This window comes from Symphalangus syndactylus, chromosome 20 (assembly GCF_028878055.3).
Source record: "Symphalangus syndactylus isolate Jambi chromosome 20, NHGRI_mSymSyn1-v2.1_pri, whole genome shotgun sequence".
Classification (NCBI taxonomy): Eukaryota; Metazoa; Chordata; class Mammalia; order Primates; family Hylobatidae; genus Symphalangus; species Symphalangus syndactylus.
This window is the reverse complement of record NC_072442.2, coordinates 35,648,471-35,673,218: the sequence shown is the minus strand read 5'-3', so window position 1 is coordinate 35,673,218 and position 24,748 is coordinate 35,648,471. Positions and strand designations below refer to the sequence as shown.

Sequence of the window (24,748 nt, the reverse complement as noted above, 5' to 3'; positions counted from 1 at the left end):
ATACTGAGCAGCTAAAGTGCACCCAGAGAGGCTGTGCATAGATTCTCCCCTCTGTGAAGCAGCACAGTATGTGCTTAAGAGCTCAGATTTTGGAAGGAGACAGGCTTGGTTTCAATATTCTCTGCCTCTCTCTAGATATGAGATCTTAGGCAGGTTACTGAGCTCTCCATGCCTCAGTTTATCTAAAATGGGGAAAATAATCATTCCTACACCATAGGGTCACTAGCAGGCTTAACACTTAATACGTGAGGAGCTCAGAATTGTGCCTGGCATATAGGAAGCACTCATGAAGTGTTAGCTGTTGCTATTATTATTACCGTCATTGTAATTATTATTTTAATAATGGTCCTTTCATTAAGAGGACAGGGTCATCTGGAGACGGCAGAGCAGCAAGTTCCTTAATCTCTCTGTTACTAACCCCTTCTAGACCAAGAGCCTGAACCCCACAGTCTCTCATCCTTCCCTGCTTTTCCTTTGCTGAGATCTCTAAGCCACTCTCAGATCCACACTTTACAGCTTTCCAAAAAGTGTTCCTGACCCTCAGAGCAGATTTCTGAATTCTGGAAAGGAGATGCAGGTTTAAGTATCACTGGGAGAAGAAGGAGAAGCCAGGAGATCTCCTTTGACTCCTGTTTGGCAAAGCCAGAGGCTTACAGGGTAAACGAGACAGCTGACCCGGGTCCCTGTGCCTGACTAAGGCTGCCTGTGTTTTGGGGGTCCCCAGGTCTGTGCCCACCGCTACACCCAGGTGCTGTGGTCGGGGTCAGAAGACCAGCGGCGCATGGTGGGCAAGTGCTACGTGCGAGGCAATGACCTAGAGCTGGACTCCAGTGATGACTGGCAGACCTACCACAACGAGATGTGCAACAGCAACACAGACTACCTGGAGACGGGCATGTGCCAGCTGGGCACCAGCGGTGGCTTCACCCAGAACACTGTGTACTTCGGCGCCCCCGGTGCCTACAATTGGAAAGGTGGGGACCATGGGGCCATGGGGGAAGAAAGGAAGAGCAGAGACCACCCACCCCTAGTTAGCCACTGGGACACCTGGCCTAGACCGTCCACACTAGAAACAGGACCTCATGCCAGTATCAGCAACCACCATGACTTCTACTGTTTTAAAGCACTTACTATGTGCCAGGGGCCTTACGCATATTATGTCAATCAATCTTTTTTGTTGTTTTTTTGACATAGGGTCTCACTATGTCACCCAGGCTGGAGTGCAGTGGCACATTCATGGCTCACTGCAGCCTCGACTTCCCCAGGTGATCCTCCAACCTCAGCTTCTTGAGTAGCTATGACCACAGGCATGTGCCACTACACCTGGCTAATTTCTGTATTTTTTGTAGAGATGGAGTTTCACCATGTTGCTCAGGCTAGTCTTGAACTCCTGGGCTGAAGCAATCCACGCTCCTTGGCCTCCCAAAGTGCTGGGATTATGGGCATAAGTCACCACGCCCAGCCTCAATCATTCTTTATTATTTATTTATTTATTTATTTATTTATTTATTTATTCTGAGACAGAGTCTCACTCTGTCACCCAGGCTGGAGTGCAGTGGTGCAATCTCGGCTCACTGCAAGCTCCACCTCCAGGGTTCATGCCATTCTCCTGCCTCAGCCTCTCAAGTAGCTGGGACTACAGGTGCCTGCCACCACACCCGGCTAATTTTTTTGTATTTTTAGTAGAGACGAGGTTTCACCATGTTAGCCAGGATGGTGTCGATCTCCTGACCTCATGTTACGCCCATCTCGGTCTCCCAAAGTACTGGGATTACAGGCATGAGCCACCGCGCCCGGCTAAAATACTCTTATGAGGCAAGTATTATTATATCCATTTTACAAAAACGAAAACTAAGACTTAGAGAAGTAAATTGCCCAAGGCCAACAAAGTTATGAAACCTGGATTGGAATACAGGTCCATCTGACTTCAGTTTAACCATTTACAAACTAATTCTAAAAATAAAACATGCTCCTGGTACAACCACTACATAGTACAGTAGGCAATGTACTATCATAATAGTTATCGCCAGGTGCAGTGGCTCATGCCTGTAATCCCAACACTTTGGAAAACTGAGGTGGGAGGATCCCTTGAGCCCAGGAGTTCAAGACTAACCTGGGCAACGTAGGGAGACCCTGTCTCTACAAAAAATTTAAAAATTAGCCAGGTGTGGTGGCACACACCTATGGTCCCAGCTACTCAGGAGGCTGAGGTGGGAGGATCGCTTGGGCCCAGGAGGTTGAGGCTGCAGTGAGCTGCGATTGTGCCACTGTCCTCCAGCCTGAGCAGCAGAGCAAGACCTTATCTCAAAAAACTAAATAAATAAATATTGCTACTTTCTGTCTTTCTCTTATCAAAAGTCATGGGTACTTTTTCATGTTGACATATATACGACCATCATTTTAGAGGATGCGGGGTATTTTTTTGTAAAAGACCATGCTTGTAAAAGACCACATTACACATGGTCTCACAGGGGGTGTCTGACAACTTATACTCCCTCCATCTCTTTGCCTCCCTCCATCACACAGCTTGTAGCAATAGTGACCCCTTTTCCCTTACTGAACCTTACTGCAGAATCAGCAGGCAGAGGAGCCTTGAATCTCCTCTTGACCAACAGGTAGCCCCAGGCATAGTCACAGCTCTGGGCTCACCGAAGGCTGAGGCCTCTGCCCCCTCTTCTGGTCCTGCCTCCCACCCGCTGGTCACAGATACTCTCCAGCAGCAGCCCTGGGTGCAGGGTCCAGCTAGGCAGCCCGAGTTTGGGGTCAGGACCAGAAAGAGTAATGGTGTGGAGTCTGAAGTCAGTGTCTAGAGAGTGGGGAAAGCCATCTAGCGTCTAATATCCAGGAGCCCGAGTGATTAAGTTCTAGCCATGGCTGTACCTCCAGCTCCCCAAGGGACTGTGAGCAAGTCAGCTTTCCTCCCGAGCCTCGCTTTTCTTATCTGCAAAATGAGGGTCATAATTTCACCTCAAAGAATTGTTAAAATAGGCCAGGCACAGTGGCTGACACCTGTAATCCCAGCACTTTGGGAGGCCAAGACAGACGGATCACTTGAGGCCAGGAGTTCGAGACCAGCCTGGCCAACATGGTGAAACCTTGTCTCTACTGAAAATACAAAAATTAGCCAGGCATGCTGGCGCATGCCTGTAATCCCAGCTACTCGGGAGGCTGCGGCAGGAGAATTACTTGAATCCAGGAAGTGGAGGTTGCAGTGAGCCAAGATCACGCCATTGCACTCCAGCCTGGGCAACAAGAGCAAGACTCTGTCTCAAAAAAAAAAGGGAAAAAAGAATGGTTACAGAGGATGTGATTTATAAATGGCAAAGTGCTCACCTATAAAAGGGGTTATTATTATCCTTGTTGGGTGGGGGTGGGAGTGGGCTGGACATGGTAGAGGAAACCAGAAACCAGTGGTGACTTATACTCCCTACTCTCCCTCCCTCAATCCCTATGAAGGAAACAGCTACATGATTCAGCGCAAGGAGTGGGACTTATCTGAGTATAGTTACAAGGACCCAGAGGACCAAGGAAACCTCTATATTGGTGAGTACAGTAGTGGTAGTCCGTCGAGTGATAGAGGGGAAGGGGGCTTAGTCCCTGGTGGAAAGTTGAGGCCAGAGTGCAGTTGTGACTAATGGCATTTAGTTAAACTAGCACACATGGATTGACCAGCACCTGTATGCCAGGCCCTGTTCCAAGCTCCCAAGATGCAAAGTTCTTGCCTTCAGGATGCTCACAATCCAGTGACCAGGCAGAACCGGGGCTGGGACGGGCCATGGCTGCTGGCCATCTGGAGTCTACTTTCTTGCCCTACTTGGAATAGTGGGATAGAACATCATGGTGGGGGACAAGGGAGGGGATAGGGAGACGAGTCCAGAGTAGAAAGAGACAAAGTTGACTGGGACCTTGGTTGAACATCTTCCCTCTATTCCAGGGTACACGGTGCAGGTAGGCATCGCCATCCTGCACCCCAAAAACATCACCATCGTGACAGGTGCCCCACGGCACCGACATATGGGCGCAGTGTTCTTGCTGAGCCAGGAGGCAGGTGGAGACCTGCGGAGGAGGCAGGTGCTGGAGGGCTCGCAGGTGGGCGCCTATTTTGGCAGCGCCATTGCCCTGGCAGACCTGAACAACGATGGGTGAGAATCTAGGGACATCCTCTGGGGCCAGGGAGAGCAATGGGCGGGGGAAGGCTTACCTAAGCCAGGCGAGGGGAGCGGAGGATTTGCAGTTGTGCGGCTGTCTGCATGTTGTTTGCAGAGGTTTGCAGTCAGGCTTTATGGGAGTCTGAGCACCTGCACATGGCATTTGTGGGACCCCTGCATTTGCTTGTTTCTGCTTGGGATTTGTATGCTCCAGTGGATGTAGGTTGTTTGGGTTTGATTTGTGCCTGCATGGCGTCTCCATGACATATGCCTTCTATTTGGTGGGTCATATTGGCATCTCCATGTCCTTCCCATGCACATGTCCTTCCCACCCATGACCCACGGCCGGAAGAGCCATTTGCAGAGCCCTGTGCCCTGGCACAGTCACGCCTGTCAAACAAGAACTATGCTGCATATTGGAGGCTGACCTCACACTCCCATTTCCTTCTCCTCTCCTGTGTAGGTGGCAGGACCTCCTGGTGGGCGCCCCCTACTACTTTGAGAGGAAAGAGGAAGTAGGGGGTGCCGTCTATGTCTTCATGAACCAGGCGGGAACCTCCTTCCCTGCTCACCCCTCGCTCCTTCTTCATGGCCCCAGTGGCTCTGCCTTCGGCTTATCTGTGGCCAGCATTGGTGACATCAACCAGGATGGATTTCAGGGTATGAGCCAGCACCCCTCCCCCAGCACCTCTACTGACTGAGCACCAGCTGCACACCAGGCTTGACAGGGCCCACAGATGAGACAGGATGGGGCCGGACCTGGGGAGCTCGCAGCAGTACTAGAGAGAGGATGCACAGATGTGCAGAGGAAGCAACAGAGGCAAGCTCAGTGGGCCTCCTGGAGGAGCTTGCATGCTGCTGTGCAGCCAAGGCTGGGCTGAGAGTGCACAGCAGAGAACTGATGGGGCACAACACGGGTGTGGAAACTGGCCTGGTGTGCCCAAATCTAGTGGGTGTGGAGTGTTCACATCAGAGAGGAGGCTGGAGGGGGAGTGGGGTGGGGTGGGGTGAGGGTGGATGCTTTGAAAGCCAGGCAGAGTATGTTAGGGATTTATATTTGGGTAATGGTGATGGTGGGGTGATGGGGCATCCAGAGAAAGCTTTAGAGCAGGGATGTGATATACTAACTTCGTACCCTGAAGGATGATTCTGGAAGGGGTATGGAATGAGTGAGTGCAGGGGTGGAGAAAGGCCAGGGGAGTTAAGATCAAGAATGTAATATCTCAGGTGGGAGATGATAAGGAATGGGACAAGGTGGGAGCCCTGGATATAGGGGTCCTCATAAATGTTCTGTAGGACTTGGGGACCAATCGGACCTGGGGTATCAGGGACAGGGGCAGACCCAGGGCTGGAGTCAGTGCCATAGGGGCACCTGGCTTATCTGAAAGTCACTTCTCTGATAACCTCAGTTTCCCAGGACATAGCTGAGAGCCAAGAGGAAGGCAAGGGAGCCTCTGAAGACCCAAAATAGGTGCCAGAAAGTTCAGTCACCAGAGGCCAAGTGTGCACTGTGGAAGTAATTTGGTTTCGGCCTGGGACCTGCTTCCGCTCCCTTTACAGGGCTTACTAACAAGCTTGGCTTGCTGATTCCCTAGGCCTTATCTGATCCAAAGCTGCAAACTGGAAAGAGTTCAGTTTAAGAAGATAACCTAATACTTGGGGGTTATTTGTGGAGATAATGATTAGCACGTTAAAAGCCTTGACACCTTCAGTGAAGTTCACTGTAGTGTGGTTAAAATCCCAGCCCCTGCTGTGAGACAGTCCTGGGCTCAAATTTTCTCTTCTCTACACTCATTAGTTGTGCAACTCTGGGTTTTTGGAGTGTCTCCTCATCTATAAAGTGGGGGGACAGTAGTACCCACCCCACAGCATTCTGGTGAAAATTAAATGAATAGCTGGGTGTGGTGGTGTGTGCCTGTCCCAGCTACTCGGGAGGCTGAGGTGGGAGGATCACTTGATTCCAAGAGGTTGAGGCTGCAGTGAGCTATGACTGCACCACTGCACTCCAGCCTGGGTCACAGGTGAGACACTGTCTTTAAACACACACACACTGAATGCTTGACAACTATCTGGTAGAGTCACCTCTCATCTCCCGAACCTACTTTCCCACCCATGATAGGAGGAAGCTGGGCTCCAGATGGTCTGAGTGTTCATCCTGAGCTGCAGAGCTCTGCTCTGTCCCTGTTGCTCTGAGCACTGCCCATCAGTCAGGCCAAGATCAATTCTGTGCTGGGCTCTATGGCCTGGAGCAAAGAGTTAGGGAGACGTGGGGCCCAGAGTACCTGGGTGACCCTGTCTTGCCTTTTCTTCTGCAGATATTGCCGTGGGAGCTCCGTTTGAAGGCTTGGGCAAAGTGTACATCTATCACAGTAGCTCTAAGGGGCTCCTCAGACAGCCCCAGCAGGTACAGAGAGACGGGCATGGGTCTGCTGCCCCCACCAGCCGAGATGGGCCTTCCTTGCTTTCCTTCACCAACCCCTTCCCTGTAGCCCCCTGGGCCTTGCTCCCCAGAGCCTGCCCCCACCACTTTCCTCTGCCCCCAGGTAATCCACGGAGAGAAGCTGGGACTGCCTGGCTTGGCCACCTTCGGCTATTCCCTCAGTGGGCAGATGGATGTAGATGACAACTTCTACCCAGACCTTCTAGTGGGAAGCCTGTCAGACCACATTGTGCTGCTGCGGTGAGCCAGGAGGCCAGTGAATAAGGGTCTTTCTCTTCTTCATCTTTGTCTGCACAGATTCCCATCTGTGTCCATGTTTGCACTAGCTCCTTGGAAGCCTGGACCCCAACTCTGGCCTGGGGCAGGCAGGAGGCACTGATATCTGTCTGGCTCTGTTGTCTCTGCAGGGCCCGGCCCGTCATTAACATCGTCCACAAGACCTTGGTGGCCAGGCCAGCTGTGCTGGACCCCGCACTTTGCACGGCCACCTCTTGGTGAGATTGCTCTGCCCACCTACTCCTCATTTATTTATAGGCAGGCCAGGAGGGGCTGCAGCTCCCAAACCCCTCCCCTGGCCTCCTGACATCCCACCTTTAGAAATTTGATTCTTGGGGCCAGCATTTGCCCTCTCTACCCAACCTCATTAAAAAGCAAAATTCCTTGTAAGAGGTAATGGATGAAGTCGGGGGCAGTAGAGTGTAGTGGTTCAAGGTGGGAGCTCTGGACGGCCTGGTTCAAATCCCAGCTATGCCAGTGCAGTGGCGGGGATGGGCTCTGGGAAAGGGGATGCATTTAAGTGGATGGATATGGAGGAGAGTCTCCTCAGGTGAATTATTAATCCCTCTTAGGCTCAGATTTCTTGCTTGTAGAACAGAATTGATAATAACTGATTCACAGGGTTGTTGTGATAATTAAATGAGATAATATACAAAAAGTCCTTAGCACAGCACTGTGTATACCCTAAGTGCTCAAAAAATGTTAGTTGCTAAGAAAGTGACAGTAATGATGGCGATGACCCCGAGGTCTTTAAGTGAATGAGGATTTTGGATCAGAAGACAAAGGCAGACAGAGCAGGGAAATGGGGTGGTTGGTGCAAGGAGACCTGGACTGGGGATTGGCCGACCTAGGTTCAAGACTGGGCTGGGCCACCAACTGACTGAGGACTTCAGACAAGTCCTTCTGGGCCCTGGGCCTCAGTTTCCCCATTAGTGACCTCTAACCCTGTTTTCTTTGGCTCTAAGGGGAATGGAAGGGAAGGGGTCAGGGACACCACAGACCTGCTTTGTGGACTCCCCAGTTTTGTCCCTGCCTCTCTCCAGAAGGGCCTCGGTTTCCTTTTGCCCAGTACAGAGGCGAGAGCTAGGGCCTGGACGTGTGTGTCCCACTGTGACCCGCCCTCCTGTACATCCCTCCAACAGTGTGCAAGTGGAGCTGTGCTTTGCTTACAACCAGAGTGCCGGGAACCCCAACTACAGGCGAAACATCAGTGAGTGCTGGGGTGCAGCGTAAAAGGGGTACGCTCCCCTCTCCCCTTGCTGACCACCCTGTCTACCTGTAGCCCTGGCCTACACTCTGGAGGCTGACAGGGACCGCCGCCCGCCCCGGCTCCGCTTTGCCGGCAGTGAGTCCGCTGTCTTCCACGGCTTCTTCTCCATGCCCGAGATGCGCTGCCAGAAGCTGGAGCTGCTCCTGATGGTGAGGGAGGAGCAAGGGGCAGGATGAGGGCTCCCAGGTCCCTGGAGGAGGTGACCACTGTCCCCCTAGATCAAGGGTGAGGGACGGGGGTCTCCCCAGGGACAGAGGTTGGGGACATCGGTTTGGAAGGCTATTGGTCTGTAAGAGTACAGTGTACAGCACCCACAAATGAGGAGAGATGGAGATCCTTCGGGTGGGGATGGAGCCAAAGGGCTTATTACCTCCAAGGAAAGTGAGGAGTGTGGGAGCTCTTGGCTCAGCCCACCTCTGGGAAAAGGGGTCCCTGAGTAGGGAGCAAGCTCAGTCCCTCTCTGGGACATCAGGGTGGAAGGGGAGAGTTCAACCTGGGGACCCTGTGGATGGGGAGGTGAAGGGACTTTTGAGGAGGAGAAGCCCTGTCTTTCCTCTTGGAGGGTCAGGATAGTAGGAAGTCGCAATTTGGCGACCGGACTGGAGGGAGTTCAGCCTAACTGTCAGGTTTTCAAGGTGGAGGGGGGTCCAGCTCTTCTCTGGGGTTCAGGGTGGTGTGAGGATTCAGATGGGGCAGGGAGCAGTGCAGGGCCGGGCTCAGCTCACCCTCTCTCCCCAGGACAACCTCCGTGACAAACTCCGCCCCATCATCATCTCCATGAACTACTCTTTACCTTTGCGGATGCCCGATCGCCCCCGGCTGGGGCTTCGGTCCCTGGACGCCTACCCGATCCTCAACCAGGCACAGGCTCTGGAGAACCACACTGAGGTGGGTGGGGCTGGCGCCTGGACTTGAAGACCAGGGGCCAGGAGGGCGGCGGGGCGAGAGAGCACTGGGGGTGGTGCGGCCCTCACACCTCCCGCCACCCAGCAGGTCCAGTTCCAGAAGGAGTGCGGGCCTGACAACAAGTGTGAGAGCAACTTGCAGATGCGGGCAGCCTTCGTGTCAGAGCAGCAGCAGAAGCTGAGCAGGTGGCTGTGGGCCGCCGGCCGCGTTAATCGGCCAAGGGTGGGACAGGGCCTCATTAACTGGCACGGTGGGGGCGGGGCCTCATGGCAAGGCGAGCCCGAGGGACAGGGCTTTAGCGGGAACAGGTGGGATGGTCAGAAACGGGGCTTTCTCCTCCAGGTGCGACTAGAGGGCGGCGCCTGGCTGTGCCAAGATGGGCTTTTCTCACCTAGGAGGCCCCAGGGGCGGGGCCTAGTTGATCCGGGAGGGCCCTGGGGGCGGGGCTCTTGGCTGAGTCCTGGGCTCCTGCTCTCAGGCTCCAGTACAGCAGAGACGTCCGGAAACTGCTCCTGAGCATCAACGTGACGAACACCCGGACCTCGGAGCGCTCCGGGGAGGACGCCCACGAAGCGCTGCTCACCCTGGTGGTGCCTCCCGCCCTGCTGCTGTCCTCAGTGCGCCCCGTGAGTGCCCGCCGGCCGGCTCAGAGCCCAAGCAGGGCTCCCCGCGTCTTTGCATCCCCATATGCGTGTCCTGTGCAGGTGTTGTCGTCTGCCACGTGCCCCCCTCCTCTGGTCTGGGCCTCCTTGGGGGCCTTAGCGTCTCTGCTGCTTGGAGAATCCGGCTCTCAAGCTCTAGGGTTTCTGACCTTGCACCACAGAGGAGGGAGGACAAGCCCTACTTTGACCCGACCCTGACCTTATTCGCCTTCTTTCTTCAGCCTGGGGCCTGCCAAGCTAATGAGACCATCTTTTGCGAGCTGGGGAACCCCTTCAAACAGAACCAGAGGGTGAGCACTGGCCACATCCTCCCAGTCCTCCTGGGTTAGTCTGCTCCTCTGATGAGCTCCTTGTCCTTCTAGTCTCTGCCTGCCTGCTTTCTGGGCTCCCTCGAAGCGGAGAGCCACAGTGCGGGAGGAGAGACTCAGTAGAGGTTGAGAAGAGGCCAGAAACTAAGACAAATGGGGCTGCTAGGGAGCTGTGCACAAAGCTAGAGCAGGTGGAGGGGAGGAAACCAGTTTGACCAAGCGCCAACTGTGTGCCAGCCCCTGAGCCCAACACTGTGCTTCTTTGATATAATTCTCACAGCCTTCTGAGGCGGTAGATGCTCTTTTACAGAAGAGGAAACACACACTTAGAAAGTTTCAGTTACCTGCTCAAGGTTATGTAGCTCAAAAGTAGCAGAGATGTGACCCGATGGAGTAAAAGGGGGAAAGGGAGACAGAGGTGGGGTGGGGAGGTAGAGACCCCTCGCCCAGAACAGGAGGAGGAGGAGAAGGCCAGAAAGCCAACTAGAATAGTGTGCATCCCCTCCTTCCCCATGACATCACCACCGCCAGGCCCCATATGCCACTCTCTGCCTCCCTGACCCTTGTGGCAGATGGAGTTGCTCATCGCCTTCGAGGTCATCGGGGTGACCCTGCACACAAGGGAACTTCAGGTGCAGCTGCAGCTCTCCACGTGAGTGACCTCAAAAAGCCAGTCTGGGTCAGGGCTGAGGTATCTTGGATCACCTTCCTACCCCCTGCATTTCCTCCCAAGGTCGAGTCACCAGGACAATCTGTGGCCCATGACCCTCACTCTGCTGGTGGACTATACACTCCAGACCTCGCTTAGCATGTGGGTACCACTCTCTACCACCCCCACCCCAGCCTGCTGTGCCTAAGCTGGGGTTCCCTATCCCCAGGATATCTCCCAAGCTCCTCTGACCCCTCTCTTGGCCCAGTGTCCTCAGGCCTCCACTTTCCCTGGATCATCCTTTTCGTAACAACAACAATCACTATCATTATTGTTACCATTACTATTCCCCCTGTAAAGCAGGCAGAAATGGAGGAATCGGCAACCCCAGGGCTAAGGTGTTGTCCCTGCCATTTTATATGAGCTCATTGTGCTAAGGATTTTATATACATCATCTCAATGACTTCTCACAGCAGCCCTGTGACACAACAGCTATGATTAAGTCCATTTTACAGATGAGGAGACTGAGGCTCAGAGAGGATAAATAGCTTGCTTGAGTCCATAAAGCCGGTAAATGCAGAGCTGAGGTTTCTATTGAGGTGCCTGATGTCGGAGGGGCTATAATTAACCAGCTTTGGTGCCCACCCCCCTCCGCCAGGGCCCTGGTCTCCTGTCCCCCGTGACTCCAGCATCCTTCTTACCCTTAGGGTAAATCACCGGCTACAAAGCTTCTTTGGGGGGACAGTGATGGGCGAGTCTGGCATGAAAACTGTGCAGGATGTAGGAAGCTCCCTCAAGTATGAATTCCAGGTAAGGGGCTCGCCGGAGTCCTGGGCTGGGGACTTCTAGGAAGGATTATTTTTATTTTCTCTGGAGTCTGAAGGTGGGAGGGTTGGGGGTTGGTAAGATGGAGGTGGTTTTCCAGGAGATAATGACTATGACACATCTTGTGTCCACAGGTGGGCCCAATGGGGGAGGGGCTGGTAGGCCTGGGGACCCTGGTCCTAGGTCTGGAGTGGCCCTACGAAGTCAGCAATGGCAAGTGGCTGCTGTATCCCACGGAGATCACCGTCCATGGCAATGGGTCCTGGCCCTGCCGACCACCTGGAGACCTTATCAACCCTCTCAACCTCACTCTTTCTGTAAGGACACTACCAGGGATATTTCATTTGCATGCTACAGGGCAGAAGGGCCAGTGTCTTCCCCTCCCTCCCCTCATACCCCTTTGGCAACCTGTCTCTCCTACCCTTTCCCCTCCTGCAACCCTGCTCCCAATTCTTCCTCTGCCCTGCCAGCAAATCTCCTATTTCCTCTCCAGGACTCTGGGGACAGGCCGTCATCCCCACAGCGCAGGCGGCGACAGCTGGATCCAGGGGGAGGCCAGGGCCCCCCACCTGTCACTCTGGCTGCTGCCAAAAAAGCCAAGTCTGAGACTGTGCTGGTGAGTGGCCAGGGCGAGGTTGGAGGGGATTGCACCCACCCCAACACAGGGTGCCTGGGCACCAGGGGCACACAAAGCAAGGGAGACCTCAGTGTGATGAGGTGATGAGGCCCCTGCTCTTGGAGCCTCCAGACAGAGCAGGGAGCCTCAACTCCTGCCCTCAGAGGGTTCCCCACTCTGATGGGGGAGCATCGAAGACAAGGGACCAAAGGAGGAGGCACTGGCTCTGCTCTAAGGAGCCCCAGCCTGTTGGGGGTGACAGAGCTGCTCAGAGCTTTGGCCGGCAGGAGGCAGTGTCGGGCAGGGCATGGTGGGTGGTGCGTGTGCCCTCTGCAGGAAAGGAGAGGAGAGCGGGCCTGGCAAGCCGGTTGAAGCCTAGCTGGGTGGAGAGTGGGAGGTGGTGTCCCAGGGGCAGGGAGCTGTCTGGGAAGCAGGTGTAGGCAGTTGGGCCCTGTTTACACAAGCAGGGGCCAGATTCCATGTTATCCGTGTGCCTGGCATTATATGAGCTTGGCCCAAAGAGTGTGTCTGAAATGCATAACTGTGAGGTTGGGGGACGTGTGCATGAGTGAAAGGATGTCAGACCCCTTTGGGTCACCCAGGGGTGAGACAAAGCCTGGAAGGGGCAGGAGGTAAGGAGCAAGGCATGAAGAATCTGGAGACCCAGACTATGTCACATCTTGTGTTCCCTGCCCACCTCAGACCTGTGCCACCGGGCGCGCCCACTGTGTGTGGCTGGAGTGCCCCATCCCTGATGCCCCCATTGTCACCAATGTGACTGTGAAGGCACGAGTGTGGAACAGCACCTTCATCGAGGTCAGTGCCTGGGTCTGAAGGTCTCTCCTACCATCCACCCTGAGGGGAGAACCACAGGGAGAGGGCGAGGCCAGGGTCATAGCAGGGCTCCGTGTGTGTGTGTGTGTGTGTGTTATTTGCGTGTCTCTGCATGGATATGTACGTGTTTGTCCCCAGCCAAAATGACCTCTCTCGTGTCCATTATTCTGTTATGTGTCCATTACTTTCCCACCTCCATGCCTTTCCCCAGGGTGTTCCTTAACCCTGGAATGCTCATTTCCCTTCTTTTATCTCTGCGTGTAAACCCCTATTTAGTTTTCAAGGTTCCTGTCAGATGCTTCACCATCAGGAGGTCTTTTCTGGCTTTTCCAGCTGAAAATGACCTCTCTTCCAATGGCCACCCACCTAACTTTCTCAGAAGCCACACATGCCATTTATCACGCTCAACTCTGGGTTGCAATGCCTCACGTGCCCACTTTCTCATGCCATCTAGACCAAACTTTTTCTGTACAGGACTAGATTAGAAATCTTTTCAACTTGACGGGCCATAGAGTTTCTGTTGCAACTACTCAGTCCTGCCAGTGCACCACACAAACAGCCATAGACAAATGAATGGGTGTGGCCGTGCACCAAAAATACTTCATTTACAACAGCAGGTGCCAGGTCAGATTTAGCCCACAGGCCTGACCTAGACTGTGACGTTCATTGTTTTGGTTGTCCCCAGCATCCAGCACAGGACCTGATGCACAAATGAATGAACAAATAAATGAATGATGTGCATTTGTGTGTGGAGGGGAGGCCTGGCTGACAGATCCTTTGGGGTGCTGTTTAAGGATGCTACCTGGTGGGAGGGTGATAGGGTGGGTATGCTTAGGGTCAGAGGGAGGCTCAGAGAAGTATCAAGTGTTCCTCTTGACCCACCCCACTCCCCATCCAGGATTACGGAGACTTTGACCGAGTCCGGGTAAATGGCTGGGCTACCCTATTCCTCCGAACCAGCATCCCCACCATCAACATGGAGAACAAGACCACGTGGGTGAGTGCGCGTGTTCACTAGGATAGCAGTCTCCAGCCAGAGCTTGGGAGTACAGGGCATCTTTTAAGAGCACATTGACGCACTTCAGCCGTATGGTTCTCAATCTTGGCTGCGCGGTAAGAGTTATCTGGAGGAGTTCTGGTGTCTGGACTGCACCCAGAGCAATTAACCCCGAGTCCCTGGGAGTGGATTCCGGGATTGCCGTGTTTAAAGGTCCCCCAAGTGATGCTAATGTGCAGCCGGGGCTGAGAACCACTGCATTAGCTTCTTTGCTCTGCACAACATCTCCATGAAGGGTAGGCCTGGGATTGCCTCTCTATTTTATGGCTGAGAGGCTGAGGCCTAGAGAGACTTGAGTGGCCTCCCCAAAGTGGCACAGTTTGTCGGGGGCTGGAACGTGGGTCTCCTGATTATCTCACCCATTGTCACATCCACTATGGACCTGTGAGCTTCTGGCCACAGGCAATATGTGTATATAGAGAGAAAGGCAGGATATCAAGGCAGAATGGAGGGAGGTTCAGCCATGAGAACCTGGTCAGTATTGACAGATGATGTCATCATCTATGTGGCAGAAAAGAGAAGCAATGGAAAAGCTAGTATTTTATTTTATTTTGCTTCAGAGACAGTGTCACTCTGTTGCCCCAGCTGGAATGCAGTGTAGTCCTGAACTCCTGGGATCAAGAAATCCTCCCACCTCAGCCTCCTGAGTAGCTGAGACTACAGCCATGTACCACGATGCCCAGCTAATTTATTTATTTATTTATTTATTTATTTATTTATTTATTTATTTTTATTTTTGAGACGGAGCCTCGCTCTGTGGCCAGGCTGGAATGCAGTGGCGCGATCACTGCAAGCTCCGCCTCCCTGGTTCATGCCATTCTCCTGCCTTGGCCTCCCAAGTAGCTGGGACTACAGGTGCCCGCCACCACGCCCGGCTAATTTTTGTATTTTTAGTACAGACGGTTTCACCTTGTTAGCCAGGATGGTCTCAATCTCCTGACCTCGTGATCCACCTGCTTCGGCCGACCAAAGTGCTGAGATTACAGGCATGAGCCACCGTGCCCAGCCTAATTTTTTATTTTTAGTAGAGATGAGGTCTCACTGTGCTGCCCAGGCTGGTCTTGAACTCCTGGTCTCAAGTAGTCCTCCCACCTCGGCCTCCCAAAACACTGAGATTACAGGTATTAGCTACCACACCCGGCCCAAAAAGCTATTAGACCCAATAAGATAATTCAGGAAGTCCAAGAGGTCAAAACAAGATCAAAATACCCAAACCCCCTAGGTTTCCTACATGCTAGCAATAACCAATGAAAAGTATAGTTGAAAAGATCCCATTCAAATTCATCAGAAAAGTGATAGAGCATCTGGAAATAAATGTAACAAATATGCAACAAAAACTTGAGTAATGATTAGAAAAAAGTCAATATTGTATTATCAAGTTGTCAGATCTTCCCACCCAAATTATTCCAGTCTCAGTAGGATTCAGGAAACTTGAAAAAGAAGTTCCCAATCTTGAATCTGAGTTGCATCTAGAAGAATAAATATAGAATTGCTAATAATTTGTTGTGAAAAGGATATAAGTGAAGATACGTGGGAGACACTTATAGGGAGATGAAAGCAGGGTTGGTTATGTACATTACTGTACATTTCCTAAGATCAATTAATGTAGTATAGAAGAGGTAGAAGAAGGGCCAGAAAGATCAGTGGAACAAAATAGAACTTTATGACACAGATGGCATTTTTAATCCATGGAGAAAGGTAGATTATTAAGTAGTGTTGGGAGAACACATTTGGAAACTAAAGACAAACCTCTACCTCACACCATAAACAAAAATAGAGTTAGATTAAATATCTACACATAGCAATTAAAACCTAATATGCCAGGATACAATATAGAGAACACTTTAATGGTAACCTTTAATTATGGGAAGAGTGAGTTATAAACCCAGAAGTCACAGGAAAAATTTGATAAATTAGACTCTATGAAAATTTAAATCTGTATACAGCAAAAGAGATAGTAAAGAAACTAAAAGAGGCTGAGCATGGTGGCTCACACTTGTAATCCCAGCACTTTGGAGACTGAGGCAGGCAGATTGCCTGAGCCCAGGAGTTCCACACCAGCCTGGGCAACATGGTGAGACCTTATCTCTACAAATAAAAACAAAAATTAGCTGGGTGTGGTGGTGCACACCTGTAATCCCAGCTACTTGGGAGGCTGAGACAGGAGAATCGCTTGAGCTCAGGAGGTTGAGGCTGCAGTGAGCCAGATCATGCCACTGTACTCTAGCCTGGGTGACAGAGTGACACCTTGCCTAAAAAAAAAAAAAAAAAAAAAAGAAACTAAATGGGCAAATGATATACTGCTTTTTAAAAATGTTTACAGCATATATGACAAAATATTGATATGTATTTTTTAATATATAAAGCATATCAATAGGCAGCATACATAGGGTGAAATACAAATGTTCATCTTGCTCATAAAGAAATATAAATCATAGTAATAAGATTTTTCTTGCCTATCAGATTGGGAAATATTTAAAAAAATAATGCTGGCCAGGTGCTGTGGCTCACACCTGTAATCCCAGCACTTTAGGAGGCCAAGGCGGGTGGATCATTTGAGTTCAGTGTGAGACTAGCCTGGGCAACATGGTGAAACCCCATCTCTATTAAAAATACAAAAATTAACTGGGCGTGGTGGTGCATGCCTGTAATTCTAGCTACTCAGGAGGCTGAGGCAGAAGAATCGCTTGAACCTAAGAGATAAATGTAGTGAGCCAAGATCACTCCACTGCACTCCAGCCTGGACGACAGAGTGAGACTCTGTCTCAAAAAAAAAAAAAAAAAAAAGAATAATGCTGTCTAATGCTGATGAGGTGGAGAGAAATGCTATTGATTTGGATGATAAATTGGTAGATTCTTTTAGGAGATGAAGTTTTCAGTATCTATTAAAATTTAAAGTGCCCATTTCCTTAGATCTAGTACATGAGAATATATTGTAAGGAGCTAATAGGACAAGTATACAAAGATAAATATATGGGGATATTTTCGAGAATTATTTATAATGGCAGAAAGCTGGAAACAATCTAAATGTCTTTCAGTAGGAGATTGGTTCAATAAATTATGGTACATTTCCTTCAATGACTGTGCAGTCCTCAGAAGAGATTAGGCTGATCTTTATCAATTGACATGAAAAGATGATGATATTAAGTGAAAAAAAAAACAGGTTGCTGGCTGGGCATGGTGGCTCATGCCTGTAATCCTAACACTTTGGGAGGCAAAGGTAGGAGGATCGCTTGAGCCTAGTAGTTTGAGGCTATCCTAGGTAACAAAGTGAGACCCATCTCTACAAAAAAAATCAAGAAATTATCTGGATGTGGTGGCACGTGGTCCCAGCTACATTGGAGGCTGAGGCAGGAGAAACACTTGAGCCCAGGAGGTGGAGTCTCCAGTGAGTCATGTTTGTGTTATTGCACTCCAACCTGAGCAACACAGTGAGACCCTGTCTTAAAAAGAAAAGAAAGACCGGGTGCGGTGGCTCACGCCTGTAATCCCAGCACTTTGGGAGGCCAAGGCGGGCAGATCACCTGAAGTCAGGAGTTCGAGACCAGCCTGGCCAACATGGTGAAACCCCGGCTCTACTAAAAATGCTGGGGTGGTGGCGGGCGCCTGTAATCCCAGCTACTCAGGAGGCTGAGGTAGGAGAATTGCTTGGACCCAGGAGACAGAGGTTGCAGTGAGCCAAGATCGCGCCACTGCACTCCAACCTGGGCAACAGAGTGAGACTGTCTTAAAAAAAAAAAAAGAAAAGGAAGGAAGGAAGGGAGGGAGGAAGGGAGGTTGCTGAAGGGTGTATGTGACATGATCCCATTTATGTAGATCATATTAATATTCCATATTTAAAACTATGGAAAGAGATTCACCAGAGATTACTGAGATAGTAATTTCTAGATATTAAAATTACTGGGAACCAGCTGGGCATGGTGGCTCATGCCTGTAATCCCAGCACTTTGGGAGGTCGAGGCAGGTGGACCACTTGAGGTCAGGAGTTCAAGACCAGCCTGGCCAACATGGTGAAACCCGTCTCTAGTAAAAATACAAAAATTAGCTCGTTGTGGTGGGCACCTGTAATCTCAGCAACTCAGGAGGCTGAGGCAGGAGAATTGCTTGAGCCCAGGAGGCAGAGGTTGCAGTGAGCGAAGACTGTGCCCCTGCACTCCAGCCTGGGCAACAGAGTGGAACTCTTGTCTCAAAAAATATACATATATTATATATTTATAATATATATATATTACATATTTATAATATATATATTACATATTGATTATATATATATTACATTATATATATAACTGGGAACCTTTAGTTTTCTTTACATCATCTGTATTTTTTTAAAAATCATCAGAATAATTTTAAAAGAAGTGAAAATCATGTATAGTCAGAACAAACACGGCTGGGCGCAGTGGCTCACACCTGTAATCCCAGCACTTTGGGAGGCCAAGGCAGGTGGATCACCTGAGGTCAGGAGTTTGAGACCAGCCTGGCCAACATAGTGAAACCCTGTCTCTACTAAAAATACAAAAATTAATTGGGCACGGTGGTGCACACCTGTAATTCCAGCTACTTGGGAGGCTGTGGCAGGAGAATTGTTTGAGCCTGGGAGGCAGTGGTTGCAGTGAGCCGAGATTGTGCCACTGCACTCCACCCTCAGCAACAGAGCAAAACTCCGTCTCAAAAAAAAAACAAAAAAAACAAAAAAAACCCTCATATACACACACATCCATATTTATCTCCATTGTAGGGGAAGAAAAAGAATGGGACTATCAGCTGGGCATGGTGGCTCACGCCTGTAATCCCAGCATTTTGGGAGGCCAGGGTGGGCGGATCACCTGAGGTCGGGAGTTCGAGACCAGCCTGACCAATATGGTGAAACCTCATCTCTACTAAAAATACAAAATTAGCCAGGCGTGACGGTGCGTGCCTGTAATCCCAGCTACTCGGGAGGCTGAGGCAGGAGAATCGCTTGAACCTGGGAGGCGGAGCTGGTGGTGAGCCAAGATTCCACCATTGCACTCCAGCCTGGGCAACAGAGCAAGACTCTGTCTCCAAGAAATAAAATAAAATAAAATAAAAAGAATGGGACTATATGCTATGAATTCTTTGTGGGGTTTTTTTGGTGAATATTTATGGAGGAGTGCTTGCTGTGTAGCAGGTGTTGCTCTAAGCAGTTTTCTTATATCAAACACACTTAATTCTCCCCAGCAACCTATGAGATAGGTAATATTCCCATTTTACAGATGAACAACAGAGAGGTTAAGTAACTTGCCAAGGTTACACAGCTCGTGAATAGCAACGCTAGGCTAGAACCCAGGTAATGTGGCTTCAGAACCCCTGCTTTTGGCCATTCTGCTATTCTATGAGGTAGTCATTATGATCCCCCTCATCAGAAAGCAGAAAGCATGAGATTCAGAGGGGTGCAATTACTTGTCCAAGGTCACACAGCTCATCAGGGAAGGAGCTGGTACCCAGGCCCAGATGTGTGGGTCACACACCCAGACTCCAGGCCACCTCCCAAATCTGAGGCTGCTCCTCTGGAGTCAAGTCTGTGCCTAGGAGAAGCAGGAAGGACCACTGGACCTGCTGTCAGTGGGGCAGGCACAGGCTTTTTCCAGTCCCAGGCTGCCCCCTACTGGCAGTAGGACAAACAGCAGGTGCCTGGGCCCAGCTAGGATAGGAAGAGTGAGGATGGGCCTAAGCAGGCTGACACAGGGCTGAGTCCTCCTCTCCCCGCTCCAGTTCTCCGTGGACATTGACTCGGAGCTGGTGGAGGAGCTGCCAGCCGAGATCGAGCTGTGGCTGGTGCTGGTGGCCGTGGGTGCAGGGCTGCTGCTGCTGGGGCTGATCATCCTCCTGCTGTGGAAGGTTAGTAGCCCAGCCCACTCCTGCTCTGGGACCTCCACCAGCACACTCACCAGCCCTTCCTCCAACCCACGTCTCCCCATCCCGGTCCTGCCTTCCATCTCACCCCCACCCTTCCTCCCTGTCCTCTCCACCTTCTCCCACCAGCTTACAGGTTCACCCCTGGCCTGGGTTAGTGCGGGGAGCTGCAAGCTGGAAAGGGGGACCCAGGAGCTCTGGCTTCTGACCACACCACCAAGCTGGGACTGAGCCCCAGCCCCCAGGCTCCCCAGCCCTAAAGCCCTGGTCCCTGAGTGCTGCTGGTGAGGATAGCCCAGCGTCCCCCTGATGGCCCGTCCCCACCTCCTCCCCTCCGCAGTGCGGCTTCTTCAAGCGAGCCCGCACTCGCGCCCTGTATGAAGCTAAGAGGCAGAAGGCGGAGATGAAGAGCCAGCCGTCAGAGACAGAGAGGCTGACCGACGACTACTGAGGGGGCAGCCCCCCGCCCCCGGCCCACCTGGGTAACACGGCCTCCGGGCCCCCTTCCCCGAGCCCCACAGCTGGCCGGGCCTCTGACTCTGTCCTATCTGCTCCTCTTCCCTTATGGGCCTGCTCTGATCTCATTCTGTCCCCACCACCACCTCAAAGATCAGGTCACTCTGACTGTCCCTCCAGCCCCCTGGTCTGGCTTTCATCAGCCTCCCCCTGAGCCCCTTGGTGACTTGGGACCCCATGAGGGAGCCATAAACCCTCTCTGTGATGACCTTGATTTCTGGGGATTGGAACAAGGTCAAGGGCAAGGCCAGGCCCCATCTCTGTAAACCACAGGCATGTCCAGAATAATTCTACACTCCCATTTCCACCCCTAGGGAAGGAGGGCAGCAGTAGAGACCCTCCTCCTGGGAACTAGCCTGTTTCCTCCTGAGCAACCCTTCCAGGATAACAAATGGACCCCCTCCCAACATTGTGGTCAGGGTAGACTGCCCAGGCTTCCTGGCCATTCCATCCACTCTCTCTGCAGCTGCCCTCACTCTCCATCTGCCTCTTCCTCTGCTCTCTGCCTTCCTCAACTCCTTCTTCCTCTGGGGCCTGGGGTGGAGAAACTCATCCTCTGTATCTCAGTGCAGGGAGATGGGATGCGTTTCGGTCAAGAGTTCTGGCTTTGAGGAGTTCTGGGTGGGAGAGGGAGAGGCCTGGCACTCCTTCCTGGCAGCTCAAACTCGATGCTAATGTTCTTTCTCTTCCCCCTCCAACTCCAGTGTGACTTCTTTAAGCGGACCCGCTATTATCAGATCATGCCGAAGTACCACGCGGTGCGGATCCGGGAGGAGGAGCGCTACCCACCTCCAGGGAGCACCCTGCCCACCAAGAAGCACTGGGTGACCAGCTGGCAGACTCGGGACCGATACTACTGACGTCCTTCCTGATCCCACCCCCTCCTCCCCCAGTGTCCCCTTTCTTCCTATTTATCATAAGTTATGCCTCTGACAGTCCACAGGGGCCACCGCCTTTGGCTGGCAGCAGCAGGCTCAGGCACATACACCTCGTCAAGAGCATGCACATGCTGTCTGGCCCTGGGGATCTTCCCACAGGAGGGCCAGCGCTGTGGACCTTACAACGCTGAGCGCACTGCGGTCCTGTGCCCTAGACGCACGTGGGGCCCACTGCTCATGGACTGTGCTGGCGCATCATGGATGGTGCATGGGTTCGCCGTGTCTCAGCCTCTGCCTGCGCCAAAACAAGCCAAAGAGCATCCTGCCAGAGCAGGGAGAAAAAGGCCCCTGCAATGTATTGACACCTCCCCCTTTCACACTGGATCCATCTTGAGCCACAGTCACTGGATTGACTTTGCTGTCAAAACTACTGACAGGGAGCAGCCCCCTGGGCCCCTGGCTGGTGGGCCGCCATTGACACCCATGCCAGAGAGCTGGGGGTCCTGCCTAAGGTTGTCCATGGGGGCACTTGGAGGACCTGGCGTGCTCAGACCCAACAGCAAAGGAACTAGAAAGAAGGTCCCAGAACGGCTTTCTTTCCTGCATCTCTGTGAAGCCTCTCTCCTTGGCCACAGACTGAACTCGCGGGGAGTGCAGCGGGAAGGAACAAAGACAGGCAAACGGCAAGGTAGCCTGGGCTCACTGTGCTGGGGCACGGCGGGATCCTCCACAGAGAGGAGGGGCCAATTCTGGACAGACAGATGTTGGGAGGATACAGAGGAGATGCCACTTCTGACTCACCACTACCAGCCAGCCTCAGAAGGCCCCAGAGAGACCCTACAAGACCACAGAGGGAGCGACACTTGAATGTAGAACAGGCAGGGGGCCCTGCCCGGCCACATCCAGCCAGACCCCACGCTGACCATGTATCAGGGGCCTAGAGGTGGATTTCTTAGCTATCCTTGGCTTTCAGAGCCAGCCTGGCTCTGCCCCCTCCCCTATGGGCTGTCTCCTAAGGCCCATTTGAGAAGCTGAGGCTAGTTCCAGAAAACCTCTCCCGACCCCTGCCTGTTGGCAGGCCCACTCCCCAGCCCCAGCCCCTTCCATGGTACTGTAGCAGGGGAATGCCCTCCCCCTCCTCGTGCCTTCTTTGTATATAGGCTTCTCACGGCGACCAATAAACAGCTCCTAGTTTGTATGCAGCTACATTTGCTTCCACCCACTACCCAGCCTTTACCAACCCCGGGTCAATGGATGATGATATCATCCAGCCAACACCTAGGTAGATGAAGCCAGGTCTGGGGACTTGCGGGTTTGAGGGTAAAGATGGAGGGAGGTGGCCGGGTGCAGTGGCTCACACCTGTAATCTCAGCCCTTTGGGAGGCCAAGGCATGCGGATCACCTGAGCTCAGGAGTTCGAAACCAGCCTGGCCAACATGGCGAAACCCTGTGTCTACTAAAAATACAAAAGTTAGCTGGGCGCAGTGGCACATGCCTATAATCCCAGCTACTTGGGAGGCTGAAGTAGGAAAATCACTTGAGGGCCCGGCGCGGTGGCTCACGCTTGTAATCCCAGCACTTTGGGAGGCCGAGGCGGGCGGATCATGAGGTCAGGAGAGCGAGACCACAGTGAAAACCCCGTCTCTACTAAAAATACAAAAAATTAGCCGGGCATGGTGGAGGGCGCCTGTAGTCCCAGCTACTCGGAGAGGCTGAGGCAGGAGAATGGCGTGAACCCTGGAGGCGGAGCTTGCAGTGAGCCGAGATCGCGCCACTGCACTCCAGCCTGGGCGACAGAGCAAGACTCCGTCTCAAAAAAATAAAAAAAAAAAAATAAAACTGTGTAGGAAAATCACTTGAACCCAGGAGGCAGAGGTTGCAGTGAGCCGAGATCGTGCCATTGCACTCCAGCCTGAACGACAGAGCAAGACTCTGTCTCAAAGAAAAATAATAAGATTGATGGAGGTGACACTGGCCCCTGCTCTCAGGAATCCTCCCATCTAAGAGTCAGTCATAGAGATCCAGAACAGAAGATGAGGGGTGAGCCTTGGGGGACCTGGATGAAACCCAGAACGCCTTCTTAGAGGACAGTGCGCTGACCCTGGGGAGGGACAAGCAGGCAGAGGTGGCGGTGTGCAGGGTCGAGAAGAGGCAGAAGCTGCTCCGCTGTAGGAACAGGCAGTCCTGGCAGGCTGTGGAGATAGGCTGGGTGCAAGGGTGGAGAGAGGAGAGCCCTTAGTCGGGCTGAATTCAGGTAAGAGCCTGCTTTTCTGCCTTGGTTTCCCCACAACCACCACCAGGCGCCGATAAGAGATCAGAAGGTAAACCACTGATCCAAGGCTGCAGAGACTGAACTGTCACAAGGTCCAGCCTCCAGGAGCTGAGAGCTCTGGTCTTTCAGAAGCTCCTTGGGAGTGTTTGAGCGCCTGGCTTACATGGTCACAGCACATGGATCAAGCCTTCGCTTAGCTTCCTGCCATGTCCTGGGTTCCCAAAGCAGCTTCCTCCTCTGCCCTCGGTTTGTCCTCTCCACACAGGCCCGGGGAATGGAGTAAGGCTGTTCCCCCTGTGACCTGGAATGTGGCCAAGTCCTTCTGTTAATTTTCCTTAAGGCTGTGAACTTTGGCAAGACTTCACTGGAGGCTGGAAATTGCTACCCAGAGAAACGCAGAGGTAGAAGCCAGGTCAGATATGCTCAGAGCTCACAGACCCAGGCTGTTCTGGGAGACCCACCTGATGCCTGGGTGCCTCCCAGCCTCCTTGTGGTGGCAGCTGTCTGCCCCACCTCCCTCCACCAGCGCTCAGCTCACAACAGGGTTCTGGGCCTAATGTCGGCCCCTTTCCCCCTCCTCACTTTCTGTGCCGGGATTTGCCTCTTCCCAGGGTGACTGACAATGGAATGTCCACTTTCCCAAGGAAAACCCTAGCCCCTACCCAGAGCTGCCAAGCTCTCAGAACCCAGTGAGTAGAGACCACACTTTATTTTCTAGAATCTGGGATCCAGTTCTTTGGGCATAACACGTGTGGGTTGTCAAAGCTCGGCCCAGTCTTGTCCTTACAGCTACTTCCTGCTTAAGACAGGGGTGTTTACACATCCCTCTGGCCAGTTTCACAGACCCCCCAGTCTCCTGTGAGCCACTGCTTGAGGAAGACCACACACACACACACACACACACACACACACACACACACACTCTTGAGGATAAGTCATTTTCAGAACTAGCGTAAGCTACATAGTATGAAAGAAACATAACTGGCAGAGATGTAGCAATGCTCACTGTAAAAGAACCCTCTGCGATGCCAAGTTTCTTGAGCTCCTTGGAGAGTCCCCCAACCAACCCACATTGTACATATAGTGGGAGATTTGGGAATCAGTGGGGGTGCAGTTTACCTCAGCATCACCTAACCAAACTTGACTACGATGTACCACATCACACCACTGCTGTTAGCACCCTGCAGCAGGCTCTGCAGAAAGAATTCTTATCCAAG

At 52.2% G+C, this 24,748-nt stretch overlaps 1 protein-coding gene across 4 annotated transcripts in view; it reads left to right on the top strand.

Moving 5' to 3' along the window:
• ITGA3 (integrin subunit alpha 3) overlaps positions 1–22,457 on the top strand; it is a 33,727-nt gene extending 11,270 nt beyond the window's left edge. For 3 of the 4 annotated variants that reach the window (XM_055257165.2, XM_063628768.1, XM_055257167.2), the window contains 22 exons: positions 725–974; positions 3,457–3,543; positions 3,935–4,142; positions 4,612–4,808; positions 6,464–6,552; positions 6,692–6,828; positions 6,996–7,082; positions 8,007–8,074; positions 8,147–8,283; positions 8,873–9,022; positions 9,128–9,225; positions 9,519–9,666; positions 9,924–9,992; positions 10,583–10,662; positions 10,744–10,821; positions 11,367–11,469; positions 11,619–11,801; positions 11,978–12,100; positions 12,803–12,916; positions 13,833–13,931; positions 19,725–19,850; positions 21,086–22,457. In XM_055257165.2, the coding sequence (XP_055113140.2) occupies positions 725–974; positions 3,457–3,543; positions 3,935–4,142; positions 4,612–4,808; positions 6,464–6,552; positions 6,692–6,828; positions 6,996–7,082; positions 8,007–8,074; positions 8,147–8,283; positions 8,873–9,022; positions 9,128–9,225; positions 9,519–9,666; positions 9,924–9,992; positions 10,583–10,662; positions 10,744–10,821; positions 11,367–11,469; positions 11,619–11,801; positions 11,978–12,100; positions 12,803–12,916; positions 13,833–13,931; positions 19,725–19,850; positions 21,086–21,241 (2,787 nt within the window). In that variant the 3' untranslated portion in view covers positions 21,242–22,457. Of the gene's footprint in view, positions 1–724; positions 975–3,456; positions 3,544–3,934; positions 4,143–4,611; positions 4,809–6,463; positions 6,553–6,691; positions 6,829–6,995; positions 7,083–8,006; positions 8,075–8,146; positions 8,284–8,872; positions 9,023–9,127; positions 9,226–9,518; positions 9,667–9,923; positions 9,993–10,582; positions 10,663–10,743; positions 10,822–11,366; positions 11,470–11,618; positions 11,802–11,977; positions 12,101–12,802; positions 12,917–13,832; positions 13,932–19,724; positions 19,851–20,205; positions 20,348–21,085 lie in introns of all 4 variants that reach the window. The other variant, XM_055257166.2, reaches the window with a different exon arrangement.
• Positions 22,458–24,748: the final 2,291 nt, after the last annotated feature.